Source organism: Periophthalmus magnuspinnatus, chromosome 15, assembly GCF_009829125.3.
Source record: "Periophthalmus magnuspinnatus isolate fPerMag1 chromosome 15, fPerMag1.2.pri, whole genome shotgun sequence".
In the NCBI taxonomy this organism is placed as follows: Eukaryota; Metazoa; Chordata; class Actinopteri; order Gobiiformes; family Gobiidae; genus Periophthalmus; species Periophthalmus magnuspinnatus.
In genome coordinates, this window is record NC_047140.1 from 27,132,707 (window position 1) to 27,156,570 (window position 23,864).

The following is a 23,864-nucleotide window of genomic DNA, read 5'->3' on the forward strand; positions in this document are numbered from 1 at the left end:
AGATTTATTATAGACACACTTAAAGAGCTTTCCCCAACCAAAGTGCAGCTTGAGTCTCCAGTTCCTCTAACCTCAAACCAGTGTGAAATATCTCATTGCACTGTGAATAGCTTGATATGTACACAGTTTTACTAACTGACATCCTCTTCAAAGTAAAATACACACTGCATTCCTTTGACCCGAATGAGAACCAGGCGTCTATCTGATACTTTCATTTTCCCTCTGTAACACCGTCCAATCGTGTTTGCATTTTTCTAGTATCCTAATTTCACAAGCTGTCATTTTTCTCTACTTAAATGTATATATATATAAGCGTGAATCTAAACCTAGTATAACCTATTGTTCCTCAGACTTTCTCTCTGTGTGGCCCTGCAGGATTCACATTTTAAAAGCTATAATTACAGATTATTTATTCCGCCTTTGTGTCTCTATAGACTAAGGTGTTGATTCCTTGCTTCCCGAGCGGATTTTCCTTCACTACATGTACACAGACACACGCATACAATTCTCTCATGGTCTCTTTACCAGCAGCTCCCATCAGACTGAGGTTACACTGTGTCATACAGAGTACCTTTTTTTCAATGGGGGCGCACAAACCTGAGCTAAAAGGTTCACTTAAAAAAAAAAAAAAAAAAAAAAAGGGGGAAAGGGAAGACTAGATTTGGGATTATATGAATAGACCAGAGAGGGGGGTGAACCAGAATGAGTTCAGGCAGGGTATTGGGTGTGTGGGGGGGTATGTGTGAAGAGGAGGGGTAGGGGTGGAGTCGGGCCAGTGGGGGGGCCTTGCTATTTGTAGATCCTTGTGATGGATGACTGGTGTATGTGTGTGTGTGTGTGTGTGTTTGAGAGAGAGAGAGAGGGAGAGAGGGAGAAAGAGCTTTTTTCTTCCTCCTTCTTGCTTCTCCTGCCCTATTCCCTCTCTCCTCATACGCACAGAGCCGAGCGCCGGGGTAGGGAGGTGCACACGCCACAGCACTGCAACTCTGCCAAGACAAGAGACAGGAGAGGAGTTTGAGCGCAAAAGACAAAGAAAAGCAGGTTGGTCAACAGTAGTGGATATCGCCAAAACTGGGAGAAGAGAACGGATTTGTCCTGAGAGCTTTGAGTCAATTTGGACACAGAATAAAGAGGATTTACCCAGGAAGAAAAAGAAGAAGAAGTGGTAGAGGTGATCATGCTGGTGAAAGGTTATGGGACAGGGGTACTAAGCGCTCCCCTCTGGAAGTGCCTCTGGTTTCTGCTTCTCCCCGTGCTTCTCCTGGACAAAGCCGGTGCCTGTCCAGCCCTCTGTACCTGCAGCGGGACCACGGTGGACTGTCACGGGCTCGGACTGAAAACCATGCCGCGGAATATCCCTCGCAACACTGAACGCCTGTAAGTACCACTCCTCCCACACGTGTGCCGTAACTCTCCGCAGGTTGAGCTCGGAGCGCCGGCCGCACATGACTTTGGAAGAACAATAGCCTCCTGTAAAAGCAATAGTACAAGTGTCAGTCAGGGATAAACCAAAAGCATTCCTCTGTGCAGAAAAGTAAAACAGGAGCAGATGTGGCACTAGCACATGTCCTTAATCTACTTACCTGCATTTCCCCCCCCCCAAGAATTCAGAACTCTGTCATTAAAAAGATTGCAAAGTTTGAGTTGAAGTTTACATTGCAATTCATTGTAAAACGGAACCAGATTTTCTGCCTGGACAGTGGGCCGCATGGATTTACTATGTTTGTAGAGGCATTACCACACTCATGATAACTGTGCCAGCCTGTACTTACTTCAGATCCTCAACCCTCACTCCACAAATTGTTTAATCATGTAGAAAATTAGACAGGTTTGCTGCCTGAAAGCTAGAATTTTAAGTTTGAAATGAGTAATCTGTCGTTTTCTGCCCGTTTTCAGACTAAAGTTTCATTTTTATTTGTTAATTATTCACCAGAAAATCAGAAATGTGAGGATGAGTGCGAGGGGGAAATTGCTCTGTTTCAGCTTTTAGAATCAGTCTTGAATAAAACATGCAGTGGGAACGGAGCAGAGAACGCCTGTATCAACGGCAGCAGTGGCATTGTGGAGCTGCATATTTGATGATTTTTATTTTCATTTCTAAGAACACATTTTTGTCATGCTCGTATTTGCTTCTCACATATTTTAGTTGGGAGGAAACATGGTCATTTTGAGGTCTACCTTTTTACATGAATGGCTGTTTATACTTGAAACACTGAAAGCCTCTAGTCAAATGTAGTTTACGTTTTTTAAAGAAGTTTGTGCATTCACGGTTCCACTACAGAAATCAGTATCTCCCAAGTTTCCAGGCTGGGCTCGTAGGACTCTATATCTTTAAGACATAGTACAAACGCGTGTGTGAAGTGTGCTCATTATGATGCTGTGTGTGTAGGTCACTCAGAACATCTAGTGAACAATAACAATAACCCTTCTGGAAACTGTAGTCTATAGTGATTTATCAAGATGCCTGGACTCGACAGCACGGCTCACCTTGCCCCACACACGTCTCCCATGAGCATAGCTAGATTTATGCGTATCATTTCAGAAAATTGCATATTTATGTGAGCGAATGGTGTAACCTTCTGGGGTGAATGATGAGTACTAGGTCTGGTCAAGATTTTAAAATTGGTTCCAGGGGTTGATGACCTTTACGTATGGCATTTCGGGCTGGGGTAAGATATTTAGTAAAGGTAAAAGATGTGTATTGACGCACTGGAGCTCCTGGGTTTGCAGTCATGCTGAAGTGTCAGAGTGTTTGTTTGCATTAATGCATATACAAAGTGAAGGCTGTGGGAGAGCGGAGGAGGAGGAGGAGGAGGAGGAGGAGGAGGAGGAGGGCTGCGTGGGTCCGTGTGTGTTTTGGGGTTGGGCGTGTGGAGGGTGTTGAGGGAGACAGCACAATCCCATTTGCACTTGTCAGAGTGGCTTTGGATCAGATCTGACCCTCTGCTCCTGAGACGCAGCCTGTAATGAGACTGTTCTCCACATGTTAAATCACACCCCGCTGTACGGACCACTGACCACTCCATCCTCTCTGCTGCCTTTGTCTGAGGGTTGTGCGACAGACATCACTGTGTCTATAAGTCTCTGTAAATATGTGAGAAGAAGCGTCTGCAGGTATATGTGTCAATGAATACTTTGATCATTATGCAGCCTGCTATGATTGTGTACTGTGGTTATTATAATAAGTTCTTTTAATAATAACAAGTAGTAGATGTTGTGCATAATAAGAGAATGCCTGAGGTGTTTACTACAAATATTTCATTTGTATTTTGATGTGAAGTAATATTGTGAATTTCTGATGCTGGTCCCATAACCTCTAATAGGGTGTTCACTATATGTTATTTATTATAGATATGTTTGTATCACACTGAGATATTCATTATCTGTTGAAATCCTGTGGAGCTATATTTCTTGGATGAAGATTATCCTGGGAATGTTTATGTTGAAGGATTGCAAAACCATAGGCACGAGGCCCAGTTCTGACTTATGTTACATCAGCACAGGTTCTGTTTTGGCCTTTTACATTTTCTCCATCTCTTTTTTGTTATTTTTGAATCTTCAGCAGAAAAAAAAGCTTTTATAGCAAGGCTGTACATTGTTATTATTATTTAAATCATCTTTATATTTAGCATACATGTTTCATGAACACACTGCTTGTCAAAGAAAAGAGTGATGATACGCTGCTGAGCATCAAAGACACTTTCTGAGTGTAAACCCAGCTCCAACTACTCCTCTTGCCTTTAGGGAATCCAGATATCAACCAATCAAAAGCAAAGAAAGACACCAGCACTGACTCCCAGTCCTGTCGTTTCCCTGCTGGTAATATGCTAATCTGAATGAAGTGGTGCGTGTGAGGGTGCATGCATGATTGCTTTACATGGCTGTATGTCAGTGGACCATGAAAATCAAATTTGAAGAATCCACCTCACCTCTCATTTTTCTGAGAAACCAAGAGAAAACCTCAAACTAAAAAGAGGGGAGGGGTGATGTACCATAGCATGCTGAACACTGTCTGGCTTAATTATCTACATTTCATGCTTGTCAAAATCATAGTACAAATGCTTTCTTTTTCAGATGCAAAGCTTGTTTTAATTCTGTGGGGGTTATAGAGCCAAAATGTGTTTAACCTTAGTATCATGTTTTACAGACTACAATATTATTTAACTAGACAGATCTGGATGCAAACACGGTAAATTCCAGTGATTTGTCAGTGCTCATGTGTTCGACAAAAGTAGAACAGAGAAGACATGGCAGAGCATACAGTCAGTTCACAAAGCACACATTCATATAGACTCTCTAAATGCCTTCATGCTCCACAGATTGTGAGCGTGTGTCAGTGAATGAACTCCAGATACAGCAGAGCCTGAAAGTGCCTTCTGCCTCAGTCTGTTCTTTTATGCTCATTTGACAAGTCATACTACAGGCAAGTTTCACTGATTTATAGATATTTGACACATACATACAGTTTAAATGAGAAAAAACTATTTGAAATTTGAGCTGCATTCTGTTTTCCATAAAATTGACCTTTCTATTAATAATCTTGCCCTTGAGGGTTGACTAAGCAGAAAGCAGAAAGCATGAAGGACTTTATAGACCCCAGAATCACAAACACCAGCAGTTTAGGGCCTTACCTGCTTTAACAGAAAGTCTTTTGGTGGTGTTGGTCTGTCTCCTGGTCTGTTTTTAAACTCTTGTCTCTTGAATTTAGTGAAGCACCGCCATTTCCAGTGAAGGCTCTGTAGGCTTCATGCCCCATCATCATCTGCATAGTGATATCTGAACACGTTTTCACTTTTTGCTGCGCAGTTCAAAACACAGAAACACCAAAGAAAAGCCTCTACAGAAACACCACAAAGCCTTTTTCTTATCTACGTCCCCTGACCTTCTCTATCACATCTCCTGCCGCATACTGGTTGCTGGTTTGGCCATAACATTTCCTGACACTTCTGTGATTAATCAGGCTCTGATGGCCAGCTTGATTGCACACTGTGAAGTGTGGTGAGCACAGCGCTCTTATCTAGTATCAGCTGGCCTCTACCTTCCCTGTCGTGCCAAAGCTGTTCTGGACAAATGGTCCTGCAGGGCACATAGCTGCAGTGTGGATACATCTAGTTAGCTCACAGTTAATAATTCTGCAATGTATCTGGCTTATTCCCTCGTTGAGCAGTAAACTATAAACCAGTAAAAAAAAAAAAGAGTTAGTTCCTGTTGCGCTAATTGTGGTGACGCTGCGTATCACTCCGCTGAGGCGCACATGGGGTTTTCTCCACATTAAAAGCTCTAATAACATATCAAATGATGCGAAGGACCTCAGACAGATTGTTAGAGCAAGTTGAAGTCATTCTGGTGATCACAGGATGACTGGGGAGAGCGTATAAACCTTGGCACACTGACGCGTAATTGGCGCGTAAAAAGAGATAACCGGGTTAACTGAGAAAAGGTAATATTTTTTCATCATTTTCTGCTATAGCCTCTTTGACTCAGACGTTACAGAAATCCTGAAATCCCTGTTAACTGTTATGTAATGTTACCTAGACTGGGTTTCATCTTGTTTTTCAGGAGCAGCACATGAAATATTAAGTGGAAAAGTAAAAGGAGGATTATTGTTGTTTATGGAATAATATTTGGATTGTGTTCAAAATCTAAAGTGACATATTCTCAGATAAGATTTTTTAAAAGGAAAACCCACCAACCATGTCATTTAGCTTATGGCAAGGTTCATTACTCACAGTTATATATCAATCCACAGCATTTAATATGTGGATAAATACAAAATATTAACCTTAACCTCAATAAAACTGTCTTGATCCATCTGAATTCCAAAAGACATGCATTTAAACATTATTCATTAAGTCTGCATCCAGTTTGTTCGAAATAATTTAGAAATGCTGGTGCCTTAGTATAGTTAATATCCTTGACCCCTGGAAGGCCTATCCCCTGTTAGAAAATTCAAACCAGGTCCTTTCTTACACAGGGTCCCCGCAGCTGGCAGACTTTAACATAATGGCTTTTTCAGCATTGTAACTCTGCTTTGAATATGTGAATTATAGAGAGATTGAGGCAGGTTGGTGCACTAGGAAGTATACTTTAGGCATGATTGGAGGGAGCAAAAAGGATGGCGCAGGATTAGATAGTGATGTGATAAATCCACTCGCCCTGCAGGAAGTATGTCAGTGCTGGGAACCCTTGCAGAGTTTCCACAGGACTGAACGCATTGGACTAGAACAGTTGGAGGTGAAAATCCTCCTCAGAAACAAATGGGAGCAGTACCTAATAATTTTCAATCTGCTCTGCTGCTCTGCGATGTTGAAAAAGGTAAAGAAAATTGAGTTTCACAAAACATCTGTATGAAAACGAGTATGGAAAAAATGACCTGGCCTTTGCTGTCGTGCCAAGATTTAGCATAGCACGCTTTGATTGTAAAACAACGAAATGCCAGTGATATTTAGTGTAATAAATAACAGATTTTACAGCATAATTTAAACACAGGAACCCTCAAATTTACAGTATAAATGTGTTTACCAGGACTGTTTACATCTCAGCTTTCTCAAATAACTGTTTTGTTTAGTCTATTTTGGCAATTGTGCATCATCATTACACAGTTATGATCAGAACCCAAACAATTTCAAAAGCCATAATGAAAGTTTAATTTACATTTAAATCTTTCCACATATTTCAATGAGCAAATTTGACATTGCAGAGAAATATATAATACAATTTAAAGGTCCTATATTCTGCAAAATGGATTCCTGTGTAGGTTTTTTCTTGGATTCTTGTGAAGTTGTTTTTTTTCAGTTTGAAAGAAGAAGAAGTTTGTGCGTTAAACATGTGTGAATGAAACAAAACACAACTCCAGGTATGTCTGTGATGAGGAAACAACATTATAACACAGACAAAGCCCTTTAAATGTGTCATATTAACAGTTTATATTGATATAAACCTACTAGACATTAGTCATCTCTGTGGCATCCTTCCCACGACATGTTAAAGCAAGTGCTCATCTTTCCTGGAGAAATGTGGGGTTTTCTTGTTTTCCGTCTGACTCATTCCCTTATTTCCCTCCTCATTTGAACATCACGGGTGTCACAACGACCCTCCTAAAGATAAGAACACACAGTACTTGTTGGAGGTTAAATCTTTTGCAAGCACTTTTAATGAGCGCCACATGTGCGTGTATCAGAGCTAACGAAGCCCAGTGCATTTTTTTTATATTTTGGTTTGGCCTGTCCATGCACCTGTGTACACACTCACGCCAGCTGCCTTTAATGGCCGCTCTCCTTCGCATTGCATAGCGCTACAGTCCCTAGAGCAGTTATTAGGCGAGTATGGAAGAGAGTGACTTTGCTGAGCTGTGGAGCGGGGTGGGGGTCAGGGTAGGGTGCTCCCTCAGCTTTCAAATAGTGAAGCAATAACTGAAGTATACCTCTTTGGCTTTGGCTGACATTTAGGGGGTCTTCTGCGGCTTAAGTCGTTTCTAAATGGCCTCTTTTGACAATGTCGTGAGCCCACCAAGGAGCCAGCTTCTGTTATCCTCCGCACTTAGCTTCATGGCCTTGTGGATCTACTTAAATCCCTCCTTTTGCTCCTGCTCTTTCAGATTGTCCTAGATTAAGTTTGTGTGTGTTTTGTTCAGATGGGGCTTTTTACTGCTCCCATCTGAGTTACCATAGTAGCAATCGACTGAAGAAATGATCGCTGGACTGAAAACCATCGATTCATCACCTAAAAGAGGCATAGGGTGAAGACTACAGATGCAGAAAAGTAGTGCTAAATGGTTGAAAACAAAATACCATCGACTGTTTAAACGACTTTAAAGACTACGCCCTACGAGTGTAGTCTAGGCCTGTCCTGAGAACACATTTCGATATAGCGTTACAGAGAAATATTGCAATAAACTATCATATTGAAACTACTTTATGCCACAAATGAACTAATAATCAGCCATAGAAGTTATTTATTCATCTTTCTACATCTCAAATCTGACCTTCTTACATAAAAATGGCAATAATCTCCACATTTTTGCAAAGAAATTGGACACATGATAAATATTGAGCCCAAAATATATTGTTCCAGCTTCCAGGTCTAGTGTATTCTATAGTTTAATGTTATTTTTTTATGCTAGTCACAGCCCTGTTCAGGTTTCATGTTAGACCATTTTCACTCCAGATTTTCCCAGGTATCGATGGATGATCTTGTTTCTCTCTGCTCTCTAAGTCATGAAGCTAAATAGCTCCACAGGGAGAACACTAATCAAATATTAATTCCCATGTCATGTATTTTTTTACAGGGAGCTGAATGGGAATAATCTCACTCGCATCACCAAGACTGACTTTGCCGGGCTGAAGTACCTCAGAGTTCTGTAAGTACTTTTGTTCTGCCATTATCTGCTCATTCATGCATAATAGTGGGAACATTATCAGACTTTTACTAATATTTGCTTTGCTAAACAGGGGTGCTTTAGTCTGGAGTGCTACTCAAAAGTACATTAAGCCACGAGTGCATGTCCGTGTAATATAATGCACGCATCTTTTAGCTCGGGATTGTTAGAGTAGGGCTTATTGTCTGCTAGACTCTGGCTCACTCCCACTCTCTGTTCAGAAGCAGCGCTCTTAATAAGCCCTCTGCACAGTTAACACATTCAGGTGAAGTCATTGACTCCCTCTGCGCTGAAATTAAACCACACTTATGACTCTGGGTTGTAAAGTAGTTGTAAAAGTGTCTATTTATGTTGTGCGCGCACTTACAAGTAGTGCCATAGGTGTTAAAAACACTGCCGAAGGGGAAGCTATGTAGACCTGAACATGTTTTAAAAGTAACCTGAGCTGCACATAATTCCTACTGCCTTGCAAAGCCTATTTTCAAGTCTTCTTGCTATTTACCAACCCCCTGTGCTCCCAGTGTAAACTCTCCTCTACATCTTTGTTCAGACATAGAGAGGTTTTAAATTCCCTCATTTCACCAGGTTGTCATTAACTCTGAGACAAAAATCAAGATGAATATATAGTAAATATTACATAAAGATTCATTTATGCAATGTTACAAAAATGTTTGGGTTTATAAATCTGTCAACTGGACCAAAACATAGCTACATAACCTTTGATCCTGCTGACCTCTGGGCTGCACTCAAAGGACTATAGGACCCAAGTTTATCTTTACAGTCAGCTGTCATACACCTCTTTAAAACAAACACCGCTGATTGTCAGTGTAATGGAGAGATGAAAAGTGGAGCTTAAAAAATAAGATACAGGACAAAATATGCCCTTAATCTGTAATAAAACAAAATGTTTCCTCTGGTCTGTTTTATTTCTATATAAATTCATGAGCCCAGGGTTAGTAGTGAATTGCGTTCGCTTTTTGTTTATCGAGTGTGAACAGTGATTAGCATTTATATTTGATGGAGCACAATCCCAGCCGACTGACTTTCATTGCCTTGCCTCACAGGAGACATGGAGCCCGCCTTCAAACACAGAACAGTTGTGTATGGGCTGAAGAACGCTTTTGTTGCTTCAAAATCTTGTGGACTTTTTCCTTCTCCTTCCTTACCTTGTATAATTGTAACACTTCCAAAAATGTCCAAACTTTTTACTTTTTCTTAGCTTTGGCAATATAAGGAAGGAAAATTCTGTTTATTTATTTAAATAATAGCTTTGATGCACTGCCTGTTAGTAATATCCAACTCAGCGATTTTACAGATGCAGACTACTTTACCTGAAATGCCTAAGGAAAAGACCACCTCTCATTCCTCTCTCTCTGATCTCTTATGCCTCACCCTGTCGCTGCACTGGACCACACCAGAGCACTGGACTACTCTGTCTGGTTCCTTTGGAAAACTTTCCTGGCTGTTACTCTGCGTCCTTAGGCCAAGATTCCACAGTATGCCCCGGTCCTCCGCTCTGCCCTCTCAATGTAACTGTGTCTGAGTGAGGTGCTGCTGTCTGAACTTTTTCAAAGACTTACAGCTGCTCACCTTCACTTTGTTTGAGCCCCAAAAACTCAAACTGCTGACTTGTTAAAAGTGTGTCTCGTATTGGTATTAAGGTTGTCTATTTTTCTGCAGGCAGCTGATGGAGAATCAGATTACTGTGGTTGAACGAGGGGCTTTTGATGATATGAAAGAACTGGAAAGACTGTAAGTACCACCCAGAGTCACTAACCTTTTCTGACCTTCACTGAAACAACATTTCCTTCATTATTTATTTAACTAAGTGTACCGGAGGACATTATTACGGCGCACTTTTTTGTCATTCCATTGTGGTTGCAGAGCTGAGAGGGCACAGCTTGGACTGAAGTATTTTTTATTAACTCTGCCTGCAGTATGTGGGTTATGTGGGCTTAGATCTGCCCTTACCACAGACCCCAGCTCATCTGGACAGCACCAGGTCTCCATGTGGCTTCTAAAGCCACTGGGAAAGCACAGACAAACATAGTCAACCGCACCTCATTAGCAAATCAATAGCTCAAGCCACATGGAAACCTGCATTGCACATGACCATATGAACACATGGCGTCATCGTGCATACTCATCATAGTGGTTAACGTGTCAAAGAGTTTCCTTCATCTGAAACCCACATTAACAATTGACTTCACTAAACTATATACTACATACTTTTCACCTTCCCTCCTACAACTGATCCCAGACACTGGGCAGAAACAGATCCGTGCCAGACCAGAGTGGAAATTAAGAAGCTTGGTTGACTAAAGTTAAAAGCCACTAAGCCGCAGCAGGTAGAGCAGAGTGTGAGCAGTGCAGCGGAGCCCCATTAGAGCTCATTATGCTAAAGCTCCACCTCTGCTGGCCCTCAGGCCTAAGCAGAGCATACAGTGGGTGGCACTGGTCCCAACATCTGTCTGAGTGTGTCTGAAGGCAGAGCTGCAGACCTCCTCTCACCACAGCTCGCTCCCAGTGCCTCTAACAGCCCATTCATAGTGAAGAGAGTTGTGGTTTCCAGCAGATTAGCAACAGTCTGTTCCTCATTGACTTAACTGTTGTATTTGCATAAAGCCTGCCAGTCTTGGACACTACTTGTTTGACAGGGAATGTGTTGCCAACCTGTCTTCCTTGGCGTTCGACAAGCTCATCAATTTGTTCTGTGTTTTCAAAAATATCCCTTAGGAGTTTACTAACAATAAATCTGGGTTTATTCAGACTAGCATTGATGTAATTCACATATTTCAATGGGAATTATTACATTTTTAGTGTTCGGAAAGTGAAGCAATGATTTAAACTTAATGCAGTTGTAATTTAACTGTTAGAGGTAATTTATGGTGCTGTCTCTATTTTGCACTTTTATTCCCTCAGACTTTCTTTTGGATATTTATGTGACATAGAAAGCTGCTCTGAAACACAATAGCCAGTGGCTAAACCTATTCTACAGCAGAAATGATTCACAGGCTACTCACTCAAGGGCACACTCTGACTCTGGTTGATCGTATGTTTTCCCTGCTGCAGGCGGCTGAACCGTAATCAACTACAGCAGCTCCCTGAGTTACTGTTTCAGAAGAACCCAGCCCTGTCTCGCCTGTAAGTACAATCACTTTTATTATAAATGAACACATGTTTCTTCATATTGTTTGATAAAGACTCTGGTCTCTGGTCAATTTGATACCTATATGTTCTTCATGTGAGTTCAGATTACCTGCAGCATCTGGAAATAATGGAAACTGCGACAGGGTGTTTTTTGTTTAGTGTTTTTGAAGCAGCACTGCTAACCTTATCCTGCCCTCCTGTTAGTCTGAGCTTAGCCTTTAGCTCCATCTTGAATCTATTTGTCACTTCTCACACTAGCTCCCTGTGTTGATCAGGCTGAAGCTGATTGTATGTGTATGGTGCGGGGCTGAGCCTCGTTGTAACAGTGAGCAGTGCTGAGGTGTCGGTCTCTCAGACACAGAGCAGAGGCCGTGCAGACAGTGAACAGCCTTGAACAGGCATGATTAGTTCATCTGGAGCAGCAGCCTCTGCCAGCAGCCAAAGGATTTTGCTAACACAGCTCTCTATTTCATCCAATCTAACTTCATGCTCATTATTCTCTGCCTAAAGCCGTCCTTTTGTTCTGGAGAATGAGACTAGGAGTAACATTAATCGATTCTCTGTGTGTCTGCATATACTCTTACATGTTCTTGATCCTTGTGTGGATGAAAGAGTTGTAATAGACCTTGAAGCATTTCAGGTGTAGAAGTGCTGCACATTCTTTAGTGGTAAAACTAATATACAAAACTGCACTAAACCCTGGACTAAAGAAAATAATGCAATTACTGGTGGAGTTCATGGTTGACTGGTAGATAGAGTTTTATGAAAGGCTTCAAGTTCTTGTTAAAATTTACTAGTAGCATAAGATCAAGAGCAGCGCGAGGAGACAAAGGCTTTTCCTAATGTGTTTCTTAATTCCTGAGCGGCATGTCTTGGCCACATGGTGGGTTCTGGTTGCAGACTGATGCGGTTGGGTTACAGCCCTGTCTCGCTCCTGCCAGCAGCTTTTAATGGACTTAAAAGGTTCTTAGCTCCCAAAGGAAGACTTTCACTGCTAGTTCACGTGTGTTAAGAAAGACGGGAACAAAGCCAGGCTGAGGGATAGACAGAAGTCTGTGCTGGAGGATGTTGTTGCACTTGCTCGTCCTCCTCGTTGGGTCTTGGTCAGCCCCATGTTTATGATCCAAATCAGGAGAGTTAATGTGAAAGCCTGCTGCTCAGGTGAAATGCTATGCCAGATCCTTTCTTTCTGTCTAGTTTAATTGCTCTCTTTTGTTTATGTCCCTAAAATATGATACAATAATATTATTTTAATAATATAATAAATAATGAAAATAATTTTCTCTCTTTTCTCTTCTTCTCGTGGCTGGCTTTGCTCTCCTCATTTGTGGTAAAGCCTGTATAACAAAGTGGCTGTTTAGATCTCCTGCTGAGAGGACAAACAGAAAGGGCACGAGGGATAGAGATGGGGGAGAGCAAGTGAGATCCATGCTCTCATTAAAAGTTTGAGGAAAAGCGCTCGCTTTGTTAGTAAAAGGCATCTGGTAAATAAGTGCAAGACTTTGGGCTTTTTCTTCCCCATAGTCATTAAACTAATGGTGTAATTAGTGTGGCTTGGAGATGTGAAGCTAAACTATATGCTTCCTCTGCATACAGATTTACTGTACTTGATATTCATGGTCATTTGATTGTGCAGTTTGCCTCTGTTTGGGAATGGATCTTTGTGCAGCACCGAATCATTAAAAACTTTCTTTCCTCTTTCAACATCTCACCTCTTTATCTCAGTCCTATTTCTTTGTCTTCCTCGGTGCAGCGCGTGGAGACACTGATGCATGGGGGCCAGAGCAGAGATAATTGGAATTGATTAGAGATTATTAGAGATAGTTAGAATTAGTTAAAGCTGCCTGTGATGGATGGCACTGACAAGAAGCCATGGGAACTGCACCGAGGAGGCGTGAGGTGGTGGCAGCCTAACTGAACAATAACAGTGAAAGCCTGGATTGCATTTGTCACTGTTCCCTCCCTCACTGTCCTCATCCCACTTCCAGTGCACCTCTGATCTGTAATCTGCTCGTCCCTGTCTGTAATTAGTGTCTGAGCGCAGTGGGAGAGCTCTTAAGTGAGGAAGCACCTCGGGATACAGAGCCATCAGGGGCTTCAGGGCCATGGGGTCGGGGTTTGGATTTATTAAAAAAAAAAAAAAAAACACATCGAAGGTTAAGTGTATGTGCGCAAACTCCTCATGCATACTGGTCCATATTTGAAGTTCATTTATCTTGTTCGCTGGTAGAGGGTAAGCCAGCTGGAGATGCCTGGAACGTTCCGCAGTATGGCATTAAACCTATCAATCTCTTTGGAGACCAGCTGCCAAGTTACTGGTCAACTCCATGGAGAGCCGATCCCACTCAAAGTACAGAAGAATATACGTGTTTTTTGCAATAAAAAAGCTATAATATTTGAATAAATGTAAGATAGGCGTGTTAAAATGCTATACTGTGGAACATTTTAACATTTCAGATCAGTCAGTAACATCAAAATGGAGACAAGCAGGTTGTGGACCCCCCACCAGAAGATCCTTTATCACACAAAATTGACTCTTGTGAGTTTTAAGGCATGTTATAATGTTGTCACCTCATCAAAAATATACCTGGAGTCGTGTTTTGTTTTGTTTTGTTTGCACATCTGAGTAACCATTTATTATTCGTCTGTCTACATCTCCAAAGCTCAAAATGCTCTGTTCCACCTTGTGATGTCGTGAAGCTGTAATTTTCAAGTTAACAGCTACCATTTACCTTTAGTTCAACAGAAATTGGCAATTCCAGGGGTGAAATTATGCAAATGATTCTAGTGAAGGTGTGTGGATTTTAACAACACAGTAGAACACTTCCTGTACTACCACATGACATCACAAGGTGGAACAGAGAGTTTTCAGTTTCTTGAGAGAAGAACTCGTAAATCTGCAAGTTTGTGTGTTAAACATGTGTGAATGAAACCAAACACAACTCTGGGTTTGTTTGTGATGAGGAAACAACATTATAACATTGATCAGCTCGTTAATATTTTTGAATGGCCACCTTTGAACTCTCGTTGTGATAAAAGAGCTTGTTTGAATGGTCGTGCATGGAGCTTGGTGTTGTGTTGTAGGTAGGCGTCGTGTGCTCCGGACTCCCCTGGCAGTGCGCTCACAGGAGGTATGAAGCGGGGAATGTGGGGGATTTATACTTGAACAAGAATTTAGGAAACGCTGGCACTGAATCGGAAAGAAGGCGTGCCGCGTCTGTTCTTACGGCTCTCTTCTCATCTGTCATTTCACCGTAAATGCTTGACAACGGGTACGTGGATGTACACAAACCAAAAACATACGTGCTGAAGCAAACCTGCAAAGACAAAATGTAAATAAGTCTAATTAGATACAAACAGCTGTGTAATTACCATCTTTGTGATCCTAATGCGGGGATGGCATGGGTTCTGACTGCAGACCTGCATACTTCAAATAGCTTTTACTGTGACTTTGTTCTGTTTGTGTTGGAAAAAATCCGTGTTTTGTGTTTGTTGATGGCTCGACGCTCAGGGAACAGGAGCATCGTGCAAGAAGAAAAAAGTTTTATCAAAAGATTTATTATACGAATAAATCATTATGCTCCCTCTGCGTTCATGCTTGTTTTTAACTTTGTTCCTTCTGTATCTAGTTATTTTCATTTTGATTTATGGTAGATCGCTGTCAATCTCCTTATAAAGTCGCTTTTTTTTGCATTCTATGGCTTCTTTGTGTTGCAGTAAATGAACTCTGTAACTTTTGACTTATTCTTTATAAACGCCAGTGTTTTTTTTCTCCGGGTAACTGTTTTAAATGTTTGGCTAATACTATGCTCTGAATGCATGTGTGCCTGGCAGCTTTCTAATAGCCCAAGCTGGTCTTGTCATTTCCCTTTCTTTGTCTGTCCTGATGAATGACCTGCTTGGACGTGCTAGGTCTCTCCGCTTCTCTCTCTCCAATGGACGGTTTGGGCCCCCTTTTTTGGCAGCGGTCCCCATGGCAACGCATCTCCATCACGAGGGTACGGTGCCACAATTTCACCGCGGTGCGTCCGAGTCAGACACTGAGTAAACAGTCACTTTAAGAGGTAAAATAAGACGCTAAAGCAGCTAAATTATCAACTCAACTTTATTTTGCATTTAGTTATAAGAAAGAAGACCCTTTTTTTCTAGGATTTACTGTATTAAACTGTAAAATATTAATCTAAAACAGCAAAGTGTAGAAATGAGTGGATTGACTTGTTAAAAACTGACCAACCTCTTCATTGTGTGAACATCAGAATTTCATTTACATGTGACTATTTTGAACCCTACACGTTTGACCGAAAGCCTGAATTTTTGAATAATCACAGAAAAAAAGGTGGGAATAGATGAAAACTGCACTTAAGTGTCAAATGAGGGACAGTATAGGATTATTCAAACATGCATGAGCTAATCGAAATACGACTTTAAAGCAGATGTATAATGCAAAATTGACTTTTCAGTGCTTTTCACCATGTTATACTTGTTTCTCCTTCTCATTTACCCTCTCGAAGTTGTATTTGGAGTGATTTGTGCATGTTTGAGCCATCTTTATTATATCGCTTATTTTCAAGACGCCATATTGCCGATCAGTCCCTGTTTTCACCACCACTGACATACGCCCACAGCTCTCTACTTACTGCGTTCTTCAGTTTTATTTTCTTAATTGGTGATATGCGTAGGATTTGGCAGCATCGCGTAGTCATTTTGGTACAAATGAAAAAAAAAACTACGTCATTTTAGATGAATATTGTGATTTAAATGTGCAAATTATAACATGGTGATCTTTGAGTGTCGTAGATTATAACTATAGTAGACACAAGCAGTGAGTCTTTTTTTTAACTAAGCTCATGTCAATATGAGGGAACACTGTTATAAAATGGTTAAAAGCTCCTAAACGATTTTACATAGTATGTCCTTGCAACTGTTTGATCCCCAGAGGCAAAACATTGATCCACTTCTGAATTGAAAACCGGTCAATTGTGAAGAAATCTCCAAGTAAACGTCCCCTTTGCATTTGGAGCCACATCTGAAATGTCTTTGCAGCTAACTGAACATTAGCCTATGCCTTCAACTCGGTGCCCCTGCCCTTGGTTCTGGACCTGTCCTTGTCAGCTGGTAAAAGTGGCTTTTATGGGTTGTCGCTGTTTTCTTTATGAGTCGGACTGTGTGTGTGAGAGAGAGAAATGCAGACAAACCATGTAAGGAGAGCGGAAGCCAAAAGGGGGTAATTTAAAAACCACTCCAACATCTGAAATATTCAAACCCAGAGAAAAGAAGAAAAAAAAAAGATGAGAGGATGAAATAAATGCCAAAGTGAATAGAAAGAGTCAAAAGGAGCGAGGTAAAGATGTGGCCGAAGGGGGTGAAACGGCAGTGTTTATATTTACTAATGATTTTGTGTCCCGCCTCATGAATAATGGAACACATGGATTGCGGCTTGTTAAATATTCAGGCTAAAGCGCAGGGACATCAGTGGTGCGTCTGGTACACACTGCTCTACATTCACACCAGCTCCGATGCTCCACATATCCACCGCTGCCGATCGACCAATCGTTTACATGACCCTCATACGTATGTGACTGGGGACTGGTCATTATGAATTGATACGGCATGAATAAGACATCAAAGTGTGGTCTAGATCCGTCATGAGTATACACACACAGGGACTTCTCTTGCGGAAACTGGCTGCCTGGTATCTGACAGTTTGCCTCCGTGATGGCTGCTCCGGCTGCTCTTGATTAAAACTGACGTACGGCTCGACAAAAAGCTGCCCTCCCGTGTCTCCTTGAAAACTTTAAGCAAAGGTCTGAGGAATGCAGCAGCCCCAGCCAGGAATAACAACCCATGGAGTCGGGGTGTCCTCCCTTTACACCGTGGCCCTGAGATGGTTGGTCTTGTACGGACACATTTATCTGAATGGGAAATCCAGCTATGTCGTCTCCCGGCTAATGCAGCGCAGTGGCCCATATGTGTGTGAGCTGAGTCTGGACTTTCCATCAACACTATCTGCTCTGGATCGCTGTGTGAAAAGCTCATCAGGACCAGTACAGTATCTTTGTGTAATCTCCAGTTATGACCTGTTAGGGCCTGGACCTCTGCGCTGAAGCATGGTGTTGGATGTGAGTGGAGCACACAGCACTTCTCCTCGTCGGGAAAGCGGGGAGGGGGATCCAAACCCTTTCCTGACATCCAGGAAATAGCAGGAAGCAACCCACACATGTGTTGACCAGCACCCACACAGACAGTCAACGCCTTATGCAGAGGCCTCAGGCTCAAACTCAGATTTAAAGATTTGAAAAAGGCAAACAAACCCCACACACACCGAGCACACCTGTAATTACTCAAATGGCACCGGACACATCTTCAGCCCACCTCCTGCTGGTGTTACTCTTCAAAGGACAAGGCGCACAGCTCGATCTGATCCAAGCGCTTTGGAAAAATACGGTGTTATGGTCCCAGAGAAATCTTTGCATCGGAACTTGTGTGTAAATAATGACACAGTCTCGAGGTGCATCCCTTTGTCCTGTGGAGCGGTCTTGGATGAACTTGTTTCTCTTCCCTCTGGCTGTATTTCTGTGAGTAATGTGCTGTCTCCTGTTTGTCAGCTTTATTTAAAGTAGTCACCCACTTGGAAGTCAGACAAAATACCAGAAAAATAATGTGGTTTTACTCAGGTGATTATCGTCTGTAATTAACATCACTACACTCGAGTTTAAAGGTCCTATATTACACAAAATTGACTCCTGTGAACTTTTAGTCATGTTAGAATGTTACCTCCTCAAAAACAGACCTGGAGTTGTGTTTTATTTCATTCACAGATGTTTGAGCAACCCTTTATTATTAGTCTGTCCACATCTCCACAGCTCAAAATGCTCTGTTCCACCTTGTGATGTCATGAAGTTGTATTTTTCAAGTTAGCAGCTACATTTTACCTTTTGTTCAGTAGAGATTGGCCACTTCAGGGCTGAAATCACCCAGACGATCCTAATGAAGGTGTGTGGAGTTTAAAACCACAGTGGAGCACTTCCTGTATTACCACATGACATCACAAGGTGGAACAGAGTGTTTTCTGTTTGAGAGAAGAACTCTAAATAAAGCCTAAATATGGAGAATGTATGTGTTAAACCAGTGAGAATGAAACAAAACAAAACACAACAGGTATATTTGTGATGAGGAAACATTATAACATAGATGAGAAAACAGAGTAATATGGGCCCTTTAAGTTAAAAAAAGTCCATAGAACTGGTTTTCCCTTCCAGCACATTCCATTTGATTCTTTAAAACACTGCCACATTTCTCTGAGCCACTGCTGGCCGGTACTGTACATAAGTAAAAACAATTTGTGATTTGTTGAACAATTTGTGATAGAGACCGCCCGCTGGAGCCTGGCAGGAGGCCCCGGTCTCATTAGCCACAATGTGCCAGAGATTGCTGCATGATACTTGTAGTTTTTTTTTTTTTTCTTCATTTGCTATAGTCAGTGCATATTTTTTTGGAAGTGACTGGGGGGTGGAATTGGTTTTCTTTCCCTGCTGTTTTCACTTAAAAGCACCTGGTCGACTAAAACAAAGCTCCAAGATGCCCAAAATATGAGGGTGCTACAACACCTATTATTTCAGTTTTTTTCCCCCTCATAACTGCTCTCACCTGTGAAATCTTTTATATTTTCTCGACTTTTTCTCTCAAAGTTTTCCCTTCCTACAACTACGCTAAGCTAAGGATATAATTTAAGTAGCGAAAGTAGAACTATCCTCATCTGTGCACCTTCTAAACGCCTTCTCGTTCTTTCCTCCTATGTGTCCATGCCAGGAGCTGTAACGCCAGGCACCTGCATTAGTCTCGAGCTCTATTACCACTTCAAAGCTGGTCTCTGACTGGGGAGGCCTCGGTGACAGTGGGGCCCAGTGTGGAAGATGAAACAGCGCTGGCTCTCCTTCTCATCCCCCCCCCCCCCCTCGAGCCACTGTACCACGCTCCACTCTTCCTTATCTCTCCCTCAGTTTTCCATTACTTCCTGGTCTTATCTGTGCCCTTAACACCTGGCACTGGGATGGCCAAGCTCATATGGAAAGTCAATTCTTCTCCCTCTTCACCCCTGCTCCGGTTTTTCATCCTCGCTGGCCTATAAATGACTTCGGGACCCGGGACTCCTCGTGTGCCCCGGGGTGTGGTAATGAGCTTCTCGTTCCTCGCACGTCGGCCGTAGCTCCAGGGTGTGTTGCTGGTACCGGTGTTATTGATGGCGTCAGTCGTACATACTTTTAAACGCTTCTCTGAGATTCTACAGACACACAATTCAGTCTGGAAAAGAAGCAAATCGGCATAATCTATGTAAGTTATAGCCATTATATTATCACTACGACCTTTTCCCATGTTTACAGGCCCTGGAGGTCACATGCTTCGGCTGCTCTATGGTAGAAGCCAGAAATCAACAGCAGTCATCCCGCGTTTTCCCATCCAGCGCTGTCCCTAATCCCTCACTGTGTCAACACTTTGTAAATTTGCAGAGGGGAGCAGAGAGGTCATTTGGACAGAAACTTGTGCACTTTAGTTTTTCATGTGTGCTTTTCAAGTTTTTTTACAACCTCCATTAGCTTTACTGTGTGTTTTTGTGTGCGTTTGTGCGTGTGTGTAATCCCGTAATGCCCAGCCACATGCCGTTATTCCACCCTCCCCTGACACCTTTATTAGCTCTGCATATGAAGATTAAAGTGGACTTGTCACTTCACTGGATCCATTAAACTCTGATTATAGTTTGTCGTTCAACCAAAACACGACTTAATGACTAATGCAATTTATACATTTTGACTGAATTAACTCCCTACATCCTACTCAGTGACTGAATCCACATACACACCATGTCCTTCGTGTCAAAACTGAAATTATAAGTGCACTATGTAACTTTTCGAGTGAGGGAATCTGCTTGTCTCTGTGGAAATGTTATCGCTTTGTCTGGAATGTTTCACAAAAAGACGTCTGCCTCGCTCGTATTCATTTACAAGTGAGTTTATTATTAAAAATGCCTTGAAAATGTATTGTATGTATTGTTACCATTGTTACAATGTGCAGGCTCGCCTCTCCACAGATCTGACTGTAGCATTCTAGGCAAAGCAATAACATCTCTATTTAGACAAGCACAGCAGACCTCTCACCAGAAAAGTTATATGTCCATCAATTTAAGTGCAATTAGTTTTATGATGGAGACAAATAGAATAATGAGAGATCAGCCGACCAGCAGAACATTTTGGAGTTTTATTCCAAGGTCCCAGATAAAAATGAGAGGGGGCTTTGGCTGTAGCTGGTCCCAGACTCTGGAAACAATCTTCTTGTGTGTATTAGGACAACCCAAGCTTTAAATATTTGTAAAATCTTTGTTGAAAACTCATTTTTTGCTCTGGCTTTTAACATAAGCTGCGCGGGACACTTATATTGTATTGTTTTATTGTGTTTTTTGCACGTTTTGTTTTATAAAATTGCACTTTATATTACCTTTGTGCAGCACTTTGAGCAGCTGTGCCTGTTTTTACATGTGCTTTTTCTAGGTGTTTTACTTTAGAAACATAAAAAAGACAAACGTAACCACATTCAAACAGTAAACAAAAAACAAAAGACTACAAGGTTTCCATTTCTCCCATATCCTTTTATAGTCTGTTGTACATTGTAATTCGTTCCATGACAAAGACAAAGTATAGCAGGTTGTGCCAGGGTGGAGAGGTCCGACTTTAATCATTTTTTAGTGATTGGCTTCCGTGCCGCTAAACTCAACATACCAAACAAACGTCCCACCTCTGAGCTTGTCTCCCTAGAATATAAAAGTCCAAACAATAATTCGTCCCAATTTAATCCCACTTGTAAATTAAATATTACTCTTAACTCTGATCAAAGATTATTCCAGCTAAATGTGCTCTTTAAATAAATCTGACTTGACTTGAATAATGAAATGAAATAATTAGCATTTTACTTCGTGTCTCTCCATGATGAAATGAACCATGTGATAAAAAGGTACAGAAGCCACAGCACTGATCTCTGACCTGCCAGACAGTGCCCCGTTGACCAGTGGGGTTAGAGAAGCACTGCCTCTTTTCCCAGGCAGGCAACCTCTTTGTGACGCGGTTAAAGATGTGTTTGAACACTCTTCCCATCACCCCTTTCGCCCCCCACGACTCCCTCCGCTGCATCCCTCCATCTCTCCCTCCATCTCCAGAGAATAGAATGCCCTTTGCTCAATCCATTCCGTCTCCGTGGAGCTCATTGTTCTGCGGTTGCTAGGTGATTGTTGGGGCCTCTTTGGTCACTGTGGTTACGTGGGGAGCAGGGTATTTGGTCCGGGGTCAGGACTGACAGAGGTGACGTGAAGGTGTGTGACTACATTGGATTGCACACTGGATGGTTAGCTATCAATACGTGTGTGTGTTTGGTTAAGGGTCAGGCGTGACAGCACTGTTTCAATAGGCCTGGGTGTGCCCGGCCCCTCCTTCACTATTTATTAGTCTATTCAGTCACCCACTCCTCTGCTCCAAGCCAGCCTGGGCCAGGAGGCAGTCGAGCTGTCAGTCAACAAGGGGGAGGGGCTGGAGGGCTCCCAGAAAACATAATTCATGAGGGACACAAGAGGCCGGGTATCACGCTAAATGGAAACAAGCGCAGGCACTGTAGCGGCAATTACACACAGCTGAATGGAAGAGGGGCTATTAGTGGTCAATGGGGTTTGAGGCACCTCACACCTGCTCTTCCTCTGCCATTTCGTCACTCAGTCCTCTGCACCATGTTCTGCCCATTCAATTAAGCACCACCAGGGTACAGCCTCTTTGTCCGTTGTCTCACTCAATTCCTATTTGAGAATGCCAAGCCTGCTGCGGCTGCGAGGAATCCTGCCGTGGCATTTCTAAGCGCAACTGTTCGGCAAAAAATCCAAACTGACGGAAAAATATGGAGCTCCCTGTTGTTTATTACACATTTGCCTTTGCTCTGCCCCATGTGATCTGCTTATGGGGCTGAAGTCAAGTGAAAATATCTGCAGATTATCAGATGAACCAGAGCCTCTGTTCTCATCTTTGGCTCACCTCAGTTGTGACCGATTGCACATTTAAATAACGTCAGCGTGCCCAAACAAACTGGCACTGAGGGCAGGGCACGTCAGTGATAAAACGTGGGGCGTGTCTGGTTGTAAAAGTGTTCTCCCTCCAACCTGACCACAATGGTAAAGCACTCGAAAATGACAACAGAAGGCAATTTTTACTCACAGTGACACAACGACAACTCTTTTTGTCCCAGGAACACTTGTTAAATGGTCAATGGTCACAATTTTACATAGTGCTTTTCGACCTTCAGGAGCACTTTACATCAAGGAACCACTCATCCATTCACTCTGACATTCATACACCAGTTTATGCAGAGACTAGGGGCAAAGTGTGTTAAGTGTCTTGCCTAAGGATGCAACGACAGCATTGATCTGTAGGAGCTGGACTCACACCACCAACCTGTGGGTAAGTGGATCAGTGGACAAACTTTCAACCAACTGGGCTACTGTCGTTAAAGGATATTTTTCTTGCCCTTCGTGGAAATAAGTTATTGAAAGCTGTGTTTTATGAGGCCAGCTGAGTTGATTCGTTGGAGTGTATTGATGTGCAGCTGACCCAAACCACTGCCGTCAGAGCGACTTTGTTTGGAGCAGTTTCCTTTCTGCATGCCCCCCCCCCCCCCCCCCCCCCCCCCCCCCCCCCCCCCCCCCCGCTCGGGCCTGTAACCTCGCTCTGTGTGGCAGCGTATCACGGTGCAGAGTGAGTCCCCTTCTTCATAAATCACTGTCAGATTCCAACAGCACAAAACATAGGCCGGCGAGAGTTTGGTAATCAGGCGGCTGGTGCGTTGTGTCTTTCATTTACCAATCACGGCTAGGCTTAGTTTATAAAAATTCATTGAGTGTGTGATGAGATTTTTCTTCTGATGAATATTGCACAAAAGGCAGCGCTTGGTGACAAAACACTCCATCGATTTGAAGGGAGAAAGAAGTGGGGTGTTGGTTGAGGGAATGGGGTTGACTGCTTATGTGTGTTGGTGTACACTACTAAATGTCTGTCACTCTGTGTAGCCTGTCACACACGGGGGGCTGATAAATAAATGATGCTTGAAATGAGAGCAGTTCTCTGTAGACCATCTCAGCTTCATGAAAAGAGCGCGTTTACTACTCCAGTCTCACCCATGTGCGCACTGCAGTCAGATTTTCTTTCCAGTCACACATTTCTGGTCTGGTACGATTTGAATAGGATTTCATGTAAACACAGAAGTTCATAAACTCACCTGGACTCACCCCAGAGCAGTGCTGCATGTTTACAGC

The 23,864-nt window shown here is 42.4% G+C and overlaps 1 protein-coding gene across 1 annotated transcript in view; it reads left to right on the forward strand.

Moving 5' to 3' along the window:
* The first annotated feature begins 944 nt into the window (after window positions 1-944).
* Window positions 945-23,864, forward strand: part of slit1a (slit homolog 1a (Drosophila)) — a 58,487-nt gene continuing 35,567 nt past the window's right edge. The window contains exons 1-4 of the mRNA XM_033979668.2: window positions 945-1,377; window positions 8,288-8,359; window positions 10,058-10,129; window positions 11,450-11,521. Of these exons, the coding sequence (XP_033835559.1) occupies window positions 1,178-1,377; window positions 8,288-8,359; window positions 10,058-10,129; window positions 11,450-11,521 (416 nt within the window). The 5' untranslated portion in view covers window positions 945-1,177. The remainder of the gene's footprint in view (window positions 1,378-8,287; window positions 8,360-10,057; window positions 10,130-11,449; window positions 11,522-23,864) is intronic.